Source organism: Diospyros lotus, chromosome 7, assembly GCF_014633365.1.
Source record: "Diospyros lotus cultivar Yz01 chromosome 7, ASM1463336v1, whole genome shotgun sequence".
In the NCBI taxonomy this organism is placed as follows: domain Eukaryota; kingdom Viridiplantae; phylum Streptophyta; class Magnoliopsida; order Ericales; family Ebenaceae; genus Diospyros; species Diospyros lotus.
In genome coordinates this window covers 12832955-12853802 of record NC_068344.1, presented here as the reverse complement: position 1 = coordinate 12853802, position 20848 = coordinate 12832955, and the positions used below count along the sequence as shown (strand labels likewise).

Genomic DNA, 20848 nt, shown 5'->3' with positions numbered 1-20848 from the left:
AAACACCAAATCTTTTTGCACAAACACCTTCATCTTATTTTTCTGTATTTTTTAGCATTTTTTTTCAAAATTTTCTAGGCCCAGACATGCCCTCATGTGCCTCCACGTGCAGGGGCTGGCTGGTGTGTGCATTACATGCGCTAGTCTTCTTCCTTGTGCACTTCGTCGGTTGTCGCGACTCTCTTTGATTTTTTGGCTTTTTCTCCTTCATTTGAGCTCCATTTTGCCTTCCATTTGAACCTACGCATTCCTTCTTCATTCTCTATAGGATTATAACTTCAAACCGCTCGATTGGTGCCATTTTTCGACTTGTTAAACCCAAATTCCAGCCAAACCCAATTTTCTAATGAAGCTTTGTAGCTCCTTGAAATCTTGACGAAACTCACTCAAATTTTCCAGAACTCACCCTCTGGATATGGGGAACAAAAGCCCTTTATTCGTGATGCTCGATTCAAACCAAAACACAAGCAATTTCTATCGATTTCTCCTTTGAACCCTCGACTGAACCCCACTATTTATAACCAAAATTGAGCGTCGAAACGCCCATGGCTACCTGAACCAAGGTCTTAAATGCCTCAACCTCCCCTTGGATGACCCAAAAGTAGCGACATCTGACCTCGAAAATCAATTTACAAGGCCTCGACATTTGGACCAAGACACGGTTGAAAACTTGAAAATCCGATCACTATCATGCTCGTTGATGGTCTAGCTTTGGTCCTGGAGCTTCCCCAACCATTCCGTCGAGTTCCCCATGGTCAGAAGGTAGTGGTTGATGACCGACAGAGCTGCTGGTTGGCCATGGCAGTGCCTCCTCCTCAACTTTGCAAAATTACACGTTGACTCCAACTTCTTTCCATTTTTCACTTTGGCCATTTCCTTGATACCCCTGAGCTTCCCAATAGTTTCGTTATGACCCTCAAGTCCTAAACCTTCCATTTCTTCCCCAAAGATTCAGGAATAACGTCATTTCGACCACTCTCAAGCAAAATTAAGAAATTACACTAAGACTCGAATGTTCATTTTGATTGTAAACTCTTTTCTTTCCTCCCGAAACCACTTAAGGGTTGTTCCTTATGAAAAACCGTAGCCACCTTAGGGTTCCGTTTACTTCCTAGAAGTGCCCTAGAATCAGTCAATTTTTCAGCCTAAATCATAGCTGTATTTTAGCTGTACCGAAAATCATTTCTGATACAATTTCTTTCAATGCAATAAATCTTGCCTCAAAATGCTCGTCAATGCGATATTAATTTCCTTAGACATCTCGACTCCATGGTACTCCTTGTAGTCAATTCGGTCATTCATAACGATAAGAAATTACCCTATAACCTCAACTTATCTGTAAATTCCATTTTTGCCCCAAGATAATTTACTTTTGAGTCTTTTGAAAATTCACAGGTATTACAAAAACCTAAGTGAGTTTCACCTTTCTTTAGCTAGTCTCAAAACAAGCCAAAGGTGACCCAGGCATACAAACAACATATCACAAATCTATTGAGTACTGGGGATTTATGGGAATTTCTATTTTCAAGCTTAACCTTGGCTCAACCACACAAACGCTAGATAAAACAAGAAATCGGCAAAATCACACATACACCACGCTAATTACAACCAAACTAGATACATATAGTGTCCAACAACATATACATTCAACACACATGTATATATACATGAATAAATACAACATACAAAACTCGGGCAACAATGCTAGTCGCCACTTCCTCCTCCCGACATCATCCATGCTTCCATCTGGACTTGAAATATCTACAACACAAGGTAAAATCACATGAGTCACAATGACTCAGTAAGGGTGCAAATGAATGTAAACAAAATAATATATGAGATGCAATGACAAGTAAGTATGCATGAATGGTGAGGCATCACAGCCTTCCGAACTCACATCTTCGAGGCATTAACCTCTCATCTTAACCCTAGCATGCATCTAGTCTCTCTCTCATGGCCATAGGACTCTGCTAGACCACCTATAGAATATGCATAACACAACATATATTTATCGATTTTATCAAACATTCACAAGGTCGTCACCCTTAGGAGCGTTCCTTACTTGGCTCGAATCCTCTTTTGCCAAGAGTGAGAATGTAATACCCCAAAAATTTAATGTAAAGGTTGGGTGATGCAATAAAGTGTTTTAATGGAAGTTTTGGGCTTAAGTGTAAATGGAAATGGTTTTAGGGACTTAAATGCAAATATCAAAGGATAACTTCTCCAACAAATAAGAATATTTGCAATGATAAATGCTTATTCAAGAAGGCTTGAGTTGGAAAGATGGGATTGGAGGATTATCCCTAAAAGTCCTAAAGCTTATGATGATAATAATTACTTTTACCCTTAAAGTCAAAAGTAAATAAGTCTTGGAATGGCTTAATTTGGAAGACTTGACTTGGAAGATTTGTATTTGGCTTGCAAGAGAAAAGAATGATAGAACTTATCCTAAAGCCACGTGAAGGAGTATTTGGAGATTGGAAGAAAGGAGAAGCTTGCTTTGGAAGATAGAATCAAAATAGGAAATATTCAAAAGTTGTAATTATGATTCTTACCCCAAAAGTCTTCAGTGGCATGAGTTGGTAAACTTTCATTGGAAGACTTATTGTCATAATAAAGGCTTGTTGGAGAAGCCTTGAGATGGAAAGATTGTATTGGGTGATCTTATTCAAAAGTCTTAAAGATAGGAAACCATGATTACCTTTACCCCTTAATTCAAAAGTAAGTGGAATTTGGAAGCATCTTATTGGATTTCTAAAAGGTAAGGATAAGATGGGTTGAATAAGTGGTCACGTAATAGGTAGATGGAAGGATTGGATTGGTAGAGTAAAATCTTCAAAGGAAAGATAGAATCAAGGGTAAGTTTTTCAAAGATAAGCAATCATGGCTAGGAAGAAAATAGCCAACCAAAAGAGATAAGCTTGAAGATAAAAAGGCTATAAAAGGGGTGGAGAATTGGACCACGTAGAAGGAAAAAGGAGAAGAAAAGCAAGGGAAGAAGAAGAAGCCAAAAGAAGAAGGTAAAAGAAGCTAAGTAGGGAGACCAGATTGGAAAACACCAAAAATGGGGAAGAAGCCTAAAAGTTAAGCCACTTTTCCTTCTGTAGGATCGTAGTACATTGAAAGGGGAGTTCGTAGGTTCAAATGGAGAGAAAATCGGAGTTAAAATGAGCAATATATGGCCGTTTTAATTTTGGGTTGCAAAATAGAGAAGGGGCAGCGCGTGGCCACCCTTTCGGGGGCCCGTGAGGGCTCATCCGGCCTCCGATTGGCCTGAAATTTTCACCGTTGTTCTCCTATTTTAATTACCTACAACCCTGTATAAAATATTCAAGGTTTGGTTTACTTAAATCCATGATTTCTGCAGAAACAACCCCTAGTGCAAGAAACAGGGCTGTAAATCATGCTATCGAAGGGAAAACGACCAAGGTGAGTGGTTCTCATGCATGCTTCCTCTAGATCATTCTTGGTTTCATTTGTGAGAGGTTATTATGCATGCTCCTTGATTCCTATTGATCACTCTTGGTTTCCACTTGTGGATGGTTGTTGCTTACATCTCATGTTTCCCTATTTTCGAGCATTTCTTTCCTATGTTGCTTGATCACGGAGTTTGTTGTTGTGATTCGTCGATGGGATTAAACATGACTACTCTTGCTCATAGCTTATGGATTGCATATTATATTTTCCTTGGTTTGTGCACCAGGTGAGGCCGTGCCTACTTGATATTCCTTAGTTGTACATATTCCTTCTGCTTTGTCTTCAACATGTTGTTTGGTGATGGTTGCTATTGGTGGATCGGGAACTTGTTGGCTGCTTGTTGGGAACATCACGAGGATTGGGGTAGTAATCCCGTGCCCAGAGGTGGGGCCGTTCCTAGAGGTGAGGTTGAGGGGTTGGACCACGATCCCGTGCCTACAGGTGGGGCTGAGCTGTTTCACACAAGTGCCGACGGGCATAGTGGTGGCTCGTAATCCCGTGCCTAGAGGTGGGGCTGAGGGATTGGACCACGACCACATGCATAGAGGTGGGGCTTAGCCTGGAGGTGAGGCTGTGAGGTTTGACACAAGTGCTGGAAGGGATGATGGTGACTCGGGGAGGTTTTATTTTGATATGGTCTTGGAAGGTTTATACTTATTTCTGCTTGTTTCCTGGCATAACTGCATATTGCTCTTGCATGCATAGTTTCTTTCCTTGTACCACTCACTTAGATGTAACAATCTAACTTGGGTGTTTCATACCCCTGGGACATTCCTCGTCCCAGCTTTGTCGGAAGTATCAAGCGTTTCAGGCTCTAGGTTCCAGCACGAGCAAGGATTCAGAGGTGGCGCTTGGCTGATTTAGAGTTGGATTTGTTTGTGTACCCGTGTAATCCCAATATTGTAATGTAAATAGCAGTTAAGATACTTGAGGATGTAATTGTGAAGTTGCTATAACTTTTTGATATGTGGGTGCGTGATGGATTTTTATTTAAACTTGTGGAAATCCTAGCTATTTAGCATACTCAGGTTCGATCCTTGCTTCCGTTGATAAAGGATTTCCAATAACGCCCGAGGTCATTATTAGCATATAATGAATATCTTATTGCTTCACTGTGTAATTGAAAAGTGAGGCGTTACAGAGAACGCTCGGCTGAACTTCGAACTCTTATAGGATCATTGCCTCCTTGGTTGAAGCTTAACCAATCTGGATGAGAAATCCAGCCAAACCCCCACAATGGCATCGTCTCCCTAGCTGTCACCTTGCGCCCAGATTCCACCTTCAAGCCTTTGGCATGCTTCTCGAGCCCCAAAATAATTTTTAGAAATTTCTCTAGTTTTTCTGGAATTTTTGGATTTTTTTCCTATTTTTTTGATTTTTCCAGATTTTTTCTTATTTTCTTTTTTTTCTTCTTTTCCTTTCTTTTCTTTTCTCTTTCTTCTTCTTCCTCCTGACGCCTTCTTCGCACAACATCTTTTGTGCATAGCCACTGTTGACCACCGCTGCTACTAGCGTCACCACCGATGGTCTCCTCTCACCGTCGCTCAACCACTGGCCGGCCGCTGCTACCGTGAGCAGCCACCTACGCGTTGTTATTGTTGCATTGCCTCTGTCCATCGGTTGGCCTCCATCGGCCGCCCTTTACCATTGCACGACCACCTCTGCCTCAGCCATTTCGGCCGCTAGCAACTACCTGTGGCCGTTGCCATGGCCGACGCCGCTACAACTGCCTCTCATTCTATCTCTCGACCCCGGCTCTTAATCTTTCTATCTCGATCGCTCTCCATATGCTCTTTGTCTTTCTCTCTGTCACTTCATCTTTCGGCCAAAATGCTCCCAAATGAGAATCAAATTTCAAAATGCTTGGGGCTCACGCACATACATATATATATATTACACAAATTACACATTAATTTCCTTTATTCCACTTAGGAAATTTTTATTTGCACTTGGACCCTCCAAGGCCTTAATTTAATTACCATCGAGCCACAAAATCTTGATTTCTTCGAAAATTAATAACCACCACTTACTCGGAAAGACCGATTTTGTCCATGCAACTACACAGGACCTTTAATCCACTCAAAAACGCTTTAGGGTTGCCTCACACACAAAATCAGACCACCCTTAGGGTCCCCTTGACATCCTGGAGGTCCCTTACGACCATTCGGTATCATCAACAATTCGGGCTTATACAACAACTATTCTGAAAACTATTCCCGATCTAATTGCTTTCAGCATCATTAGCCTTGCCTCAAGATGCTCACCAACCTCATGCCATCTTTCCTAAACATCCAAGCCCCGGGGCATTCTCTGTCGTCGATTCAATAATTTTATTAATTAATTTCTCAAAACTCACTTCTTAGGCTCTTCGGGCCACTCAAGGTCCTTTAAAAAATAACTGGAAATCCTTTCTTTTCCAACACCATGTAATATCGGGTATTACAATGGCCCTTGAGAAACCCAAGGTGGTATATACAACTGTATTGGAGGCGAATGAGGCCTATTTTCTCTTGAAGCTAAATGCCTTTTTGATGAGGTAGTGTGACGACCCGCTCCCACTTACGGGCGTCACCGGTAAATAATCGACCGGATTACTCACCCAACAACCACAATTGAAGGGTTGGACTATGTTTCAACAGGAAACGCCCTAGGTGGGAACTAGGCTTCGTCCTTCCCTTCGCTCCACTCAGGAATCGGTCCCAACTCAAATAAGAAAAATCCAGCGGACTAAGACCCGAAACCCGAGTGAGTTTCACCTCTCTTCAACTCATCCCATAGCAAGCCAGAGGTGACCCAGGCACAAAGCTAGCATACAAACACTTCGCTGAGTATTGGGGATTTATGAGAACATACCTTGCTGATCTTGACTCGGTCCGAAACTTGGCTTTACCGACTATGCCACATTCAACAAGCAATCTCACAATCATCTATCACACTATGATGATTACAACAATTAAATACCTTTAAGCTCAAAAACACAGACATTTACTCACAAGGGTATACATACACCACGCCCCCTGGCTACATACAAGCAATATTAAAAAAATACATAACTCGGGCAACTCAGCTAGTTGCCACAACGGCCTCCCGGCGCCATCCCTGCTTGCATCCGGACTTGCATCATCTACACATGAGGTAAAACCTCATGAGTCATAAAGACTCGGTAAATGTGTAATGCATGTAAATATGAATATAATCATGTTTATGTATGCCAAATGCATACAAATGAGGCTAGGCCCACTTATCCTCACAACCCACTAAGGTTTGAGGCATCAACCTATCAGCCCCTACCACACTAGTCCTCCATATGGCCATAGGTCCACTAGAGCTTGCATCACACAAGATATAACCACTACATGCCAATGCAACATAAAAACATTATCAAACATATTTACCGACTTGCAAAGCCACATGGGGCCGTCCCTTACCTGACTCGAAGCCTCATCTTTGTCTCGGCATGAATTCCAGCCTGAACCTCAAGCTTCTTTAGAGTCACTGCTTTGTCGGTCGAACCTAGATACAAATACACACAAACCCAACTCTATCAACATCCGGCATTAAACCAATGCCTTCAACTTCGCCACACATACCATCAAAACCATCCATCAACAATTTTCCAAACAACCCCGACATAGGGTTTAATCCCACAAATAACTATTTTACATTAAGTAGCTTAATGCAAATAACTGGGGAAGAAATTATTAATTTACCTCGACTCATTTGGAGAGAAATTCGGAAACGCCTACAGCGACGTTGCCTCTCGAGCTGCCATTTGTGCCCAAAATCTCACTTCTGAGCTCCCGACACGCTCCTCCAGCCCCCAATTTAAATTCCAGAACTTTCCCCCATTATTCTAGAATTTTTCGAGATTTTTCTCCATTTTCCCTTTATTTTCCAGAATTTCCATTATTTCTTTTCTTTTATTTTTCTTTTTCTCTTTATTCTTCCTCTTCCCTTACTGTTCATCGTCTTCTTCTTCTCTGGCCTTTCCCGCGTGCGCCTTCTCCTTCCTCTCGGCCAGCAGCTTCCCCGCATGGCCGCGAGCCACCCCCGCTGCCATCATCTCAGCCATCACCGGCCACCTCCAATCGTCGCACAGTCGCCACCCGAACCGGCATCTCCCACCTTGGCCGCTGCCATCGCGAGCAGCCATGGCAGCCTCTCCCAAGCAGCTTGCACGCACTGCTGCTGCAATAATCACTGGCCTCGGCCGGCCACCCCCGCTGCTGGTACCATCAGTGTCGGCCATTACCGACAGCACTGAGACCACCGCCACTGGCCGGACTTCCCAGTGAGCGCACCAGCACGCTGTAACACCTACGTGTCCAGCCGCCATTGCTGCTGCTTCCAGCCGCAGTCGCACTTCTAGCCACCACCACCTCAGATCGACACCGCCTCTGAACATCGCAACCAGCCACCATCACGACCCTCGCTAGTCGCTGCTCTTCCTTGGTCGCGGCTCAATGCGACTGTTTTTGGGTCGCCGCTGCCTGCCGTCGTGGATGGCTTCCATGGCCGCTGCTTCAGGCCGGCCGTCGGCCCTCTTCCCTGATCTCTGTTTCTCTCCCTCTCGGCCAAGGCTCCCTCTCTTCTCGGCAATGCTCTCTCTCGAGCTCATCTCTCTCACTCGGCACTTGCTCCCTGTATTTCAAAATAGAGAGAGTAGGAAGCTTCCTCAGCGCGCCTCTACTAATATATATATATAAATTAATTTACACATAAATCCCCATTAATCACACTTAATTCCACTTAAGCAACTTATTAATTGCACTTTAGGAATTTACTAATTACACTTGGGCCCTCCCAATGCTTAAATTAATTATAATTAAACCACTCAAAATCTCGGTTTATCAAAATTTAATAGCCGACCGCTACTTGGGAATACCGACCTCATCCCTGTGCCTGCACGGGACCTTTATTCGACCCGAAAACACTTAAGGGTTGCCTTACTCTGGAAACCAAACCACCACTAGAGTCCCCTCAGCTTCCAGGAGGTCCCCTCCGACTATTCGGTATTGGCACCCACTCGAGCTTATACAGAATTTATTCCGAAAATTATTCCCGATCAGATTACTTCCAGCGTCATTTATCTCATCTTGAGACGCTCGTCAATCTCTTGCCCTCTTCCCTGGACATCCAAGTCCCGAGGCACTCCCAGCCGTCAATTCGATAATCTTATTAATTAATTTATCGAGATTAACCCTTGGACTTTCCGAACCACCCGAGGTCCTGACAAAATAATCCAAAAAATTACTTATTTTTAATACCATGTAATACCGGGTATTATAGGTAGTTTGGTAATTGGCAGAGCATCCTGCACAAAACTTGTAAGGTCTTTAAGATCCCTAGAGTTCTTTTTGTGGCTTTTCTTCAATTTGTTGTAATTCCTTTTGAGCTATTGGTACTTCATGAGAGAGATAACTTGTGGGGCTATCCCTTTGAAGGTCCCAAAGCTCTTGTTAGGACTTAAGCACTCATTCTCAAGATTATAACATGCCTTAGGAAGAATATATTGTAGGACCAAGTAGAAGTAGAAAGTTGTCTGAGAGGGCATACTCGTTGGCTATGTAATGACCCGTTAGAGGGCCCAATATTTTTTCAAGAGTTATTTAATTAATTATTGAAGTATTGATTAAGAGATTTTGTCAATTAATTATTTAATGTGGCAATTTAGAGATTTTGAAGGAAAAGAATAGCATTTATCTCTTTTTAATGTTGGAGTTAAAGGAATTTGCCAATGTGGCAAACTAGTGATTTTTAATTGAGATAATAGTATTTAAATAGCATTTAAATGGCATTTATTTTGTGGATTAAATGCAAGGGCATGAAGGTAATTTTGGAGTTTTATTATTATTTGAGAGTTTTAATAATAATTTTTGTATTATTATTAATTAAGTGGGACTATGTATTTAAAGAAGAATGAGAATCCATGTATGAGATGGAATTGGATTAAGAGTCTCATAGTCCCAATAGGAGAAGGTTTTGAGAGTCTCCAAGTTCAATTGCGAGAGGGATTCTAAGTTATAAAAGGAAAGGGATCTAGGACTTTATGTCTATATATAGAGCCTATAGCTTAGCTTTACTTCACATCGTGTGAAGAATAGAAAGGCCAAGAGATAGCAGAGGCTTGCTAGAGTCTTCAGGATCGCTCCAGGGTTCGATCAAAGAGTTCTATCAGGCAAGTATTCTTCCTGTAATCCCTTCCATTATAGGTTCATATCAGTTTTTCAGATTATTCCAGTTCTTCATTGAGTTCTCAGATTTTATATCAGTAAGCAGAGACGTATATATATATATATGCATATAACAGTGAAGTTATGAGCAAGTTCTATTAATCCTCATCTATTTTGGATTGCAAGTTCTAGTAATCCTTATCCATTTTGGATTGCAAGTTCCAGTAATCCTTATCCATTTTGGATTACAAGTTCGATTAATCCTTATCCATTTTGGATTGCAAGTTCCAGTAATCCTTATCCATTTTGGATTGCAAGTTCCAGTAATCCTTATCCATTTTGGATTGTAAGTTCTATTAATCCTTATCCATTTTGGATTGCAAGTTCTATTACTCTAAATTCTAATATCCAGATACCTTGTATCGTATCCAGATGTATCTAAAGTTCTTCGAGTATGATATCCGGATGGTTTGTTTATACATCCGGAAAGGTCAAGATAATATCTAGATGTCTCGCCTGATATCCGGATGCCTCCCTCAAAAGTTGAATTTTTTATTCGAATAGTCCCCAGTTATATCCGAACGCATCAGTGAGATATCCGAATGACCAGAATCATATCTGGATGTACTAGTTCATATCCGAATACTTCCCAGCATATCCGAATAGCTTCTTCTTTGAATGTCAGTGTATCCGGATGAGCCTTCTTCATATCTGGATGTCTTTCTTCTTATCCTGATATCCTTTCTGATATCCGGATGACTTTTCCAGAAATCTAATTTAGCTTCCAGTGAGTCCTAATTCAAGTTTAGTTCAATCAATGTATTCAATACCTTCCAACATTGAATTCATAAGCCAGAACATGATAAGTTAATCATACCCATACCATAAATCATAATTCATAGAATCTTTGTATTCCAATATATAGATGAAGATCATATCATGTTCAGCATTATTTTATTTTAACATGATCAGCATTATTTTGTGAGATTATGTGCATACATTTTGGTATGAGCATTGAGCATGACTTTATATGGAGCACTACATATCGTGTGCCAGCATTTATGTGAGCATTGCATTGCATTATGCGCGCTAGGCGGCTTGTCCGCGGGGATCCCATCAGTTTCAGTTTCAACTCAGTTATGAGTTGCTCGCCTGGTGGCAACTAGGGGGCTAGGGGCTTTGCCCACAGTATGTGCTTACAATTTTTATGTATGCAGGTTTCAGATCAGACAGGTATGTATTATCAGATTATGTGGGCCTATGAGCCAAAGTTGCATACCTGCATTTAGTTTACAGTTTATGTGCATTACATTTTTATGAATGCAATCAGACAGTGATTATACAGTACAAGTTTAGTCAGTTATTTATCAGTATCGATATTCTTCGATTCAGCTTCAGTATTCTTTCTAGCTTATTACTTGCTGAGCTTTTGTAGCTCACCTTGTACTCTTCACCCCTCCACGTTCTAGCAGGGGAGTATCAGATGTGGGGCCTAGCAGCAGTGTTCAGTAGTGTGTGTACGTGGAGCCGCTCAAGATAAAAGATGTCTGGGAGTCTGTTGAGTTCTATAGAGTTTTCTTAGATTAGATCTTATTTTATATTTCAGTTGAGGGATTGTCCCTCAGTAAGAGTTTATGCATTTCAGTTTGTATTGACTAAGAGTTTTTATTCCAATTGATTGAGATGTTCAGTCATGGTATCAGATTTCAGATTATCAGTTAGTTTATTTTATATTCCCCGTAGCACCTCTTCTCGGGCAGTTCTAGGAGAGGGGGTGTTACAGGCTAGGCAAGTGAAGTTTATATGGGGAAGTCGCCCAAGAGCACTCGCGAGGAGATCTTTAGCTCCCCAAATATCCCCTCGAGGGGACTTGCTTTGGACTTGATGTCTTTCTCCCCTTGCTACAATGATTTAGCTCGAGCCATTATGATTGCTTGACTCGATTAATGTTACTCTATGCTAAGTCTAAACGGTGCCCTCAAAAGCTAAACAGAATTTCAACAGACCCTGCTCTTGCTTGTAACGACCCTTTATCAAGTCTAAGTTATTTTGTTGTTATTATTATGTGATATATCTTGGCACTGCTTAAGTTATATGTTAGAAATATTTAATGTGTTGTTGAGAAGCCTAAAATAAATGGAATAAATGTGTATGGAATAGTCAAAGGGAAGTGAATTTATATGATAGTTGACAAGTTGAGGCAATGGAAATTTAACTTGTAGAAAAGTTAATGAGAAAGGAAATAAGTAGACAAACTAATTGTTGTGTAAGGAGTTGTTAAAGCAAGAATTAAGTGAGGGTTGAAAAGTTAAATGAGTTAAGTGAGGAAAGTCTAATGAGTTGAATTGAATTGACCAAAATGCAAATACTAAGAAAGAGTCAAAGTCATTTGAAGTTGAAAAAGACAAGTCAAATGAAATGTGTTATGATATGGTTGAAAAATCAAAGCATGGGTGTGTGTATGTGCTTGTGGAAAAGTTAAAGTTTGTGGGCCTAAATTGGAAGAAAGGGTTGTCGGTGTGTGCGCGCGTGTGTGTATGCTTATATGTATTTGTGGGCAAAAATAAAAAGCAAAATAAATGAAAAGAGAGAGGGGGAGCAGGTGGGCTTGGGGTGCAAGCCTGTGATACTTGAAAATTTCTTGAAGACTTAAGTGTAATTTTTATAAGCTAAAGTGTAATTTTTATTGGGGCGTAAGTGGAATTTTCTAAAACTTTGGGACAAAGTGTTATTTCTCAAAGTTATGGGTGACCAAGTATAATTTTCTGGAAACTTGGGCTTGAGGAAGAGGGCCAAAGTGTCAAAGAACAAAAGATGAATAACCAAACAACAAATGGCAGTGTGAAACCTGCCATGGCTATTAATTGCAAAAATCATTGGCAGACTCTGGTTGTATCTCAACTGGTCGAGGCTGCCTAAGGCCATCATGGCCTAGGTCGAGGCCTTACGATGCAAGACATGGCCGTGATTAGCTGAGGGTGTGGTTGGAAGTTGCTATAAATAGCCAAAAAAAGACAAGGGTTTTTAGCAAGTTTTAGTTGTGTGAACGGAGAGATTTGGGAGAAATTATGAGGTGTTGATAGAAGGCTCTTACTCTCGAGGCAACAAGGATCAATTCTAGAAGTTTTGAGAAATTTTGGAGGTGTTTTGAGGAGGTTATGTGTAACATCCCGCATCGAGCTATAGGAAGGACCGGAACAACTTACCCTGATGGGCCTATGCGAACTTCTCAGGGGGGTCACCCATTCTTGGATTACCCCAGGTCAAGCACGCTTAACTTGGGAGTTCTTTGCCAACATTCACTTCAAACGATATCTAGCTGGTATTGTATTCTTCCTTACCTATCCTCAATATATACTATTCTCCTCTGGGCTCCCGGGGTATTACATTCTCTCCCCCTTGAGCACATGACGTCCTCGTCATGCGACCTTATAACTGGTCCCAGATCTCCCCCCTTTGCATGGCCGATGTAGGATTCGCCTAAGGTGCTTACACGCACCCCCCCTAGGGACTCAGCGTCCTCGCTAAGATTTTCCCCACCACCGCGCTCAGAGGCTCGGGGGTCAGCTCTGATATCCCTCAATGTTGAAATTAAAATATATGACAATCTCTAAACTAGTCAACCATGACCCAGAAATCTTATAGGCATCGAGTGGCCTCCATGTACACTCTGCTAGCGTCCCCCATTGCTACTACTAGGACCCGCCTTAAGAGCTACCTCGCTATGACCTGGAATGGTGAAGAGTACAAGATGAGTCACTAGACTCAACAAGTAATAAGCAATGAAAGAAAATTTAAAGCTAAGACAAAGAAAAGTCGAACTCATCGACATTGACTCATCTCACAACTCATAGATAACCGATTATAAACTGAGGGATAACTTATCTCAATTTGAGGGAATTAATATATTGAAATATCTTGTATGGTTGTATAGGTTCTCATATAGATGTGGAATAAATAATCATCACTCATGCAGGTATGTATGCAAAACTGGTCAAGGCCCATATATATAAAGAAGAAGTCTCATACCTGCCTGTTGCTGAACCTGTAACCATAACCAGCAAACAAATACTCACTAGGGTCAAACACCCCTACTCCATATCTAGGAGCGAACATAAAAGAATTATCATCTCAATAGTATTACTAGGGTTGCCGCCCCTCGCTACTGGTAGTGGGTAATCTCAAAAGAACTGAGCTCATGGGATCCCCTCACGGACTATGCCGCATAAATGCCAAATTCTCAAATACGTGTTAACACACAATATGACGTGCTCCGAGTAATCTCATGCTCAATGTGCATACAATATGAATGCACATAAACTCAAATAATCTCAAGTAAATGCATGTGTCATATTTCGCAATTGTCTCAATATTATAATTATCTTAATTGGAGTAATGGATCTAATAGTATTTAATTTAATTGAAACTCAATGATATATAATACATCTCAAGTCTTATGACATTAAGGATAAACTAGATGTATAAAACTTGCTTAAAAATTTATTTATGAACCATCACTGTTCATTAAATCTCTTTAAACTTATTAACCACAATTTTGAATTTAACTTTAAAACTTATTAAGAAGGGATAATCAAATTATATAAAAAAGTAATTAAATTAATTGGAATCAATTTCTGTGCTACAGTAACAGCGCTACAGTGCAATCGCTACAATAATCTAGCTACAGTTCTTCCTACTTATAAGTTGAAATCTTACGCAGAGGCTCTACAATTATATACATATGTATATTACTCCCAAAATCAGACCACTATCTACACCATTAAGAAAGATAATTTAAGAGGACTTATACCCCATTGAAGGGAGCGAATTTTCAATCAATCAACGATAATTTTTCAAAAGAAACGCGATCGAATTCAAAAAATTTATTCTTTGCAACTCATATACATATATATATATATATCCAAGAACGTATATATATTTCAACAACTCAATACATACAAATATATACATAAATATATCCATCAATCTTATAAGCTACACCATTCCAAAGGGAAAATTATGATGAACAAATCATAATAAAGAAGGATCGAATTTCTCAATTTATCAACAATAGGGTCAAACATTGTTGTGATAATGCTATACAAATATATATATATATGTACATGTAGATGGAGGAACTTGAACAGAGAGCCAATGGGAAGGTTATTGGCGTGAAGAACTTCAAGAAAATCATTGATTGAAGAGGTTTAAATCCACATAATGAGAACAGAAGAGAAGAAGGAAGAGAGAACTTGCCTGCCAAAGCAAAACCAAACTCTCTGTTTGCAAAATCAATATGTAGAGCCTCTACTTTTCCTCTCCTTCTTTCTCTCTTCTCAAAAACTCTCTCTGCCTCCTTCAATCTTTCCAGCGGCGTGAAGCCACATTGCAAGCCATGCAATTTATATGTAGAGGCCTTGGAACCCTATACGTCAAAGTCCCAACTCAAAAATAACTCTTAGTTTGTATTAAATTAAATCACTTAATTCTTTTGCTCTCCTCCTTCCATATATGCCCATAATCAATTAATTCAATTCCTCCCAAAAATCTTTATTCTAATAAAAATCCCGAAATTTCAAATAATGATATTTTACCTTCTTAAAAATTTAAATTACTCAAAAATTATTTTCCTTGGTTGAAAATCCTCTTGATTCCCAAAAATTTAAATTCTCAAATTTCCAAATCGTCAAAAATATTTAATTTACTCAAAATTTCCTAGCCCTTCTCACGGGTCACTACAATTACTGCCCCCCTTAAAAAGAATTTGGTCCTCCAAATTCGTATCTGATTACTCGAACAAGGAGGGATAACAACGTCGCATTTCTTCCTCTAGCTCCCAAGTCGTCTCATCCTGAGAGTGTCACTGCCATTGCACTTTAACAAGAGGGATTGATCGATTTCTCGAGATCTTCTCCTTACGCTCCAAAATACTAATAGGCATCTCCTCATAGGTCACATCCTCTCTAACCTCAAGTGTCTGATAGTCAATGACATGTTGTGGATCGGGCATATACTTTCTCAACATCGAAACATGAAACACGCTATGAACATGATTCAACTGAGGTGGTAAAGCTAGCTCGTAAGCTAAGGATCCAACTCATCTCAAAATCTCAAATGGCCCAATGAAACGTGGGCTAAGTTTTCCTGATACTACAAAACGTCGCACGCCCTTCATAGGCATGATTCTCAACCAAATGTGGTCTCCAACCTCGAATGCTAGATCACATCGTCTCTTGTCCGCATAACTCTTTTGTCAGTCTTGGGCTATCTTCATTCTGGCTTTGATAAGCTTGATCTTCTCAGTCGTTTGCTCCACAATATCGGGCCCTAGCAAAGCTCGGTCACCGATCTCTTCCCAACAAATAGGTGAACGACATGGTCGGCCATACAAAGCTTCGTAGGGTGGCATGCCAATACTCGAATGGAAACTGTTGTTATAAGCAAATTCCACCAACGGTAAGTGCTCGTCCCAACTGCCATCGAAGTCTAATACACAGGCTCTCAACATGTCCTCCAAAGTCCTGATAGTCCTCTTTGACTAACCGTCTGTCTGAGGATGAAATATCGTACTGAATCTCAAACGAGTACCCAAAGCGTCCTGCAAAGCCTAGCCATCCTATTCATCGAATACGTTTTCTTGATTGGCAGGAAATGAGCTGACTTGGTCAAATGATCCACGATCACCCATATAGCATCATAGCCTCTAGACGTCCTTGGGCAATCCCATTACAAAATCCATAGCCACACTATCCCATTTCCACTTCGGGATCGACAATGGTAGCAATAACCCTGCAGGTTTCTGATGCTTGGCCTTCACCTGTTAACAGACAGAACATTAGGCCACAAACTTAGCCACGTCTCTCTTCATCCCATTCCACCAAAACTGTCTCTTCAAATCTTGGTACATCTTGGATACATTGGGATGAATGGTGTAATGGCTCCTATGCGCCTCACTCATAATCTCCCGCCTAAGCTCCTCACTATCAGGAATGCAAACACGGCCATGAGAAAGAAGAATACCGTCATCTCGAATAGAATACCCCATGGACGTATGACTCTCAACATCTACAAGTACTCGAGCTAAGTGCTCATCCTCCAACTGTCAGGCTCTTATCCTGTCGAACAACTTGGGCTGAACTCTCATGTAAGCACAACTCACCATAGCTCGATCCTCCATGTCTGAAATAGACAAAGCGCTTAACTGCTCAAGCAATATCCACTCATGCGCCATCAAAGCTGCTATAGAAGCTCCTTGTCTACTCAACGCGTCAGCTACCACATTTACCTTACCCGGATGGTATAAGATCTCGCAGTCGAAGTCCTTGAAGAATTCGATCCACCTCCTCTGCCTCATATTCAGCTCCTTTTGCAATAATAAGTAGTGCAAGCTCTTATGGTCGATGTAGATCTTCACCTTCTCTCCATATAGATAGTGTCGCCAAATCTTTAAGGCAAATACCACTGCTGCTAACTCCAAGTCATGAGTGGGATAGTTCATCTCGTGTCTTTTCAATTGCCTTGAGGCATAAGCATTAAATCGCCCTTCTTGCATCAATGCACATCCTAGACTAGAATGGGAAGCATCGTTGTATACCGAAAACTTTTCTCCACTCTTTGGAATAGCCAAAACTGGCGTAGTAGTCAACCTCCCTTTCAACTCTTGGAAAGATCGCTAACATTCATCATTCCACTCGAACTTCACTCATTTCCTCGTCAGCTTTGTCATTGGGGAAGATAAACGGGAAAAACCTTCAATAAACCTTCTATAATAGCTAGCAAGTCCTAAGAAACTATGAATCTCCGTCACCGTCGTTGGCCTCGACCAATCCATAACTGCCTTAGTCTTCTCAGGATCCACTGAAATACAGTCTCTAGACACAATATGACCCAAGAATCCAATCCGATCTAGCCAAAACTCGCACTTGCTGAACTTGGCATATAACTGCTCCTCCCTAAGCCTCCTCAATACTAAGGTAAGATGCTCCTCATGCTCCTCTACACTGGGTGAGTATACTAGAATATCATCAATAAACACAATAATAAAGCAATCTAAATACTCATGAAGGGCTCGATTCATCAGATCCATGAAAATGGCTGGAGCATTCGTCAGACCAAAAGGCATCACCACAAACTCATAGTGACCATAGCGAGTCTGAAAAGCTGTCTTTTGAATGTCTTCATCTCTAACTCGTACTTGATGATAACCCGATCTCAAATCAATCTTCGAGAATATCTTAGCTCCTCGTAGCTGGTCTAGTAAATCATCCACTCGGGGTAAAGGGTACTTATTCTTGATAAGTCACTTGATTCAACTAGCGATAATCGATACATAGCCTTAGCGATCCATCTTTCTTTCTCACAAATAAAATAGGTGCACCCCAAGGAGATGAACTGGGTCGAATGAAACCCTTCTCTATCAACTCTTCCAATTAGGTCTTCAACTCCTTAAGCTCATTAGGCGCCTTTCGGTACGGAGCCTTAGATACAGGCTGGGTACCAGGTAAGAACTCAATAGAAAACTCCACATCTCGCCGGGGAGGCAATCCCAGTAGGTCATCAGGAAAGACAACGGCAAAATCTCGAACTACTGGCACCTCGGTTAAATCCTTCTTGCCCTAGGACCCATGTAAGATAATATGCCGCATTAGACACCTCTTGGAAGTCAGCCTAAGTCGGCTCTCTCTCTCCAAACCTCTGGCAGGTAGTCTCCCACCATATCTTCGCATCTCCTCGAAGTAGAAAGGTAATGAGTCTAACCCGATGATCATCAACACAACCAATCGATCGATGGTGCTTCTCTATTGCCAACATCCAATTCTCTATCGCTGAAGCATCTGTGCCACCATGGAACTCGGGTTGTCAGAAGGCCATAAAATTTTTCAATAATTAGGTCCTACGATCTGTCACCACTGGAGCTGCTGGGGCAACTGGAACTATTGGAATGACTGGCAGTGCACCTCTACTCTCGCCTGCTTCTTGAGACCCTTGTCTCCCTTGATCAGCAGCTATGGTATTCACTACTTGTATCAGCCTCGTTAGCTTACCTCTCATCTCGTCCATCTCTTGACGATACTCATCTCTAGTAATCTCTTCAGGCGTCTCATGGGTCTGCTCAGGAATCTCATCATGAGTTGTACCAGTCTGATAGCGGGTACGTGGTCATCCTCTTCTACCACTCATCTTCTTGCATCACCACATATGGTCAGAAAATAATATCTACTTGGGTCTAACCTACCCAAATAATGGACTTAGGTCCTAGTTCTACCCAACATCCTATGTGTGTACGGGAGACTTTGACTCGAACCTCTGCTCTGATACCACCTTAGGCGAATCCCACATCAGCCATGCAAAGGGGAGGGGGGGAACTAGGCATATAAGTGCAGAGGGTGTTCTACATAGTGACGCGGGTTTTGGGATTAAATCCCAGAGCGATAAAATCGGGGATTGATTGCGACCTGAACCGGACAATACGTTGCTATGTAGACCCCATTCGTTATAGAATGGTATCAGAGCCGACCCCCGAGCCTTTGAGCGTGATGGTGGGGTAAACCTCAGCGAGGACGCTAAGTCCCTAGGGGGGTGCGTGTAAGCACCTTAGGCGAATCTCACATCGACCATGCAAAAGGGGGGAACTGGGCATATAAGTGCGGAAGGTGTTCTACATAGTGACGCGGGTTTTGGGATTAAATCCCAAAGCGATAAAATCGGGCATTGGTTGCGACCTGAACCGAACAATACGTTGCTATGTAGACCCTGGCTGTTACATTATGAAGCTTGGCCAAAAGGTTGTGAGTCGCTGGATTCGAGCATTAAACGACCAAAACAAGGGTGTTCGACCGGCTGTTTCGAGCCAATGATGGTTCCATGGGGTTTGAAAGGTCGAGTAAGCCAAGAGAAGAGAAGAAACCAAGGAGAATGGAGCATAAACAAATCGTTGGCAGTGAAGGAATGGTCAGAAAAGACGACTGGCCTTCGGCGCATGCAGGCACATGCCAAGTGAGTGGCTACGGGCGCGTGGCAGACGCGTGAAAGGTAAGAAAATAAGAAAAAAGGGGGGAAAATGTGGAAAAAATCTGAAAAAATAGGAAATGATGTTTTATTGATATTCCAAAAATTTTGGCTAGCAAATGTACCTGGGTACACATTTTGAGGTAAGGCATATATACCTAGGTAGCCCAATAAGCTAAGTCAAGGTGAGTGATTTTTCTTTAAAAATTTATACGTGATATATCTTGCCTATACTAAGGATGATTTTCACAAGGGTTGTCAAATTATATGCAATTTATGTTCATTTTGTCATATCTATACATGTTTTATTGCATCGATAATTGGATTCTTTTCATTTGGCATGATATTGTTGGCATATCGATATTTGTGATGGGGTGGGAAGTTACCCTCATAGTGTAGCCACATTTCCCCAATGGGTGTTGCTGGATACTGTAACGCCCTGCTCCCACCTACGGGTGTTACTCACGAATAGCCAGCTTACTATTCACACGCTAGGGCAAAGGTGAAGAGACGGCTACGTTTCAATGAGAAACGACCTAGGTGGGAACTAGGCTTTGCCCTCTCTTCGCTCCACTCAAGGATTCGGGAAATATCGAAACGACCCTGCGAAGATAAACCCGAACCTCGCAAAGTGTCACCCCTTATCAAGCTCTTTAATGAAGAGCTAAGGATGACTTCCCAGGATTGAAAGAAATAAACTAACTCGCTTGCTTCATATAAATTATGGCATAAAGCCTTAATTATAAGAAAATAATTCTTCTTTTCGTTGCCCCAACCTGTAATACCCGGTATTACATGGTATTGAAAAATAAATAAATTTGGATTTATTTTGTCAGGACCTCGGGTGGTCCGGGAAGCCAAGGGTCAATCTCGATAATTAATTAATAAAAATTGCTGAATTGACGGCTGAGAGTGCCTTGAGACTTGGATGTCCAGGGAAGAGGGAAAGAGATTGGTGAGCATCACGAGATGAGGATGATGACGCTGGAAGCAATCCGACCGGGAATAATTTTTGGAATAAATTCTGTATAAGCCTGAGTGGGTGCCAATACTGAATAGTTGGAGGGGACCTCTTGGAAGCTGAGGGGACCCTAGGGGTGGTTCGGTTTTCTGAGTAAGGCAACCCTGAAGCGTTTTCGGGTCGAATAGATGTCCTGTGCAGGCGCATGGACGAAATCGATATTTTCGAG

The 20848-nt window shown here is 41.5% G+C and overlaps 1 protein-coding gene across 1 annotated transcript in view; it reads right to left on the bottom strand.

The window, feature by feature from the left end:
- Positions 1–1602: 1602 nt before the first annotated feature.
- Positions 1603–20848, bottom strand: part of LOC127806193 (uncharacterized) — an 82409-nt gene continuing 63163 nt past the window's right edge. The window contains exon 4 of the mRNA XM_052343322.1: positions 1603–1761. Coding sequence (XP_052199282.1) covers positions 1705–1761 — 57 coding nt within the window. The 3' untranslated portion in view covers positions 1603–1704. The remainder of the gene's footprint in view (positions 1762–20848) is intronic.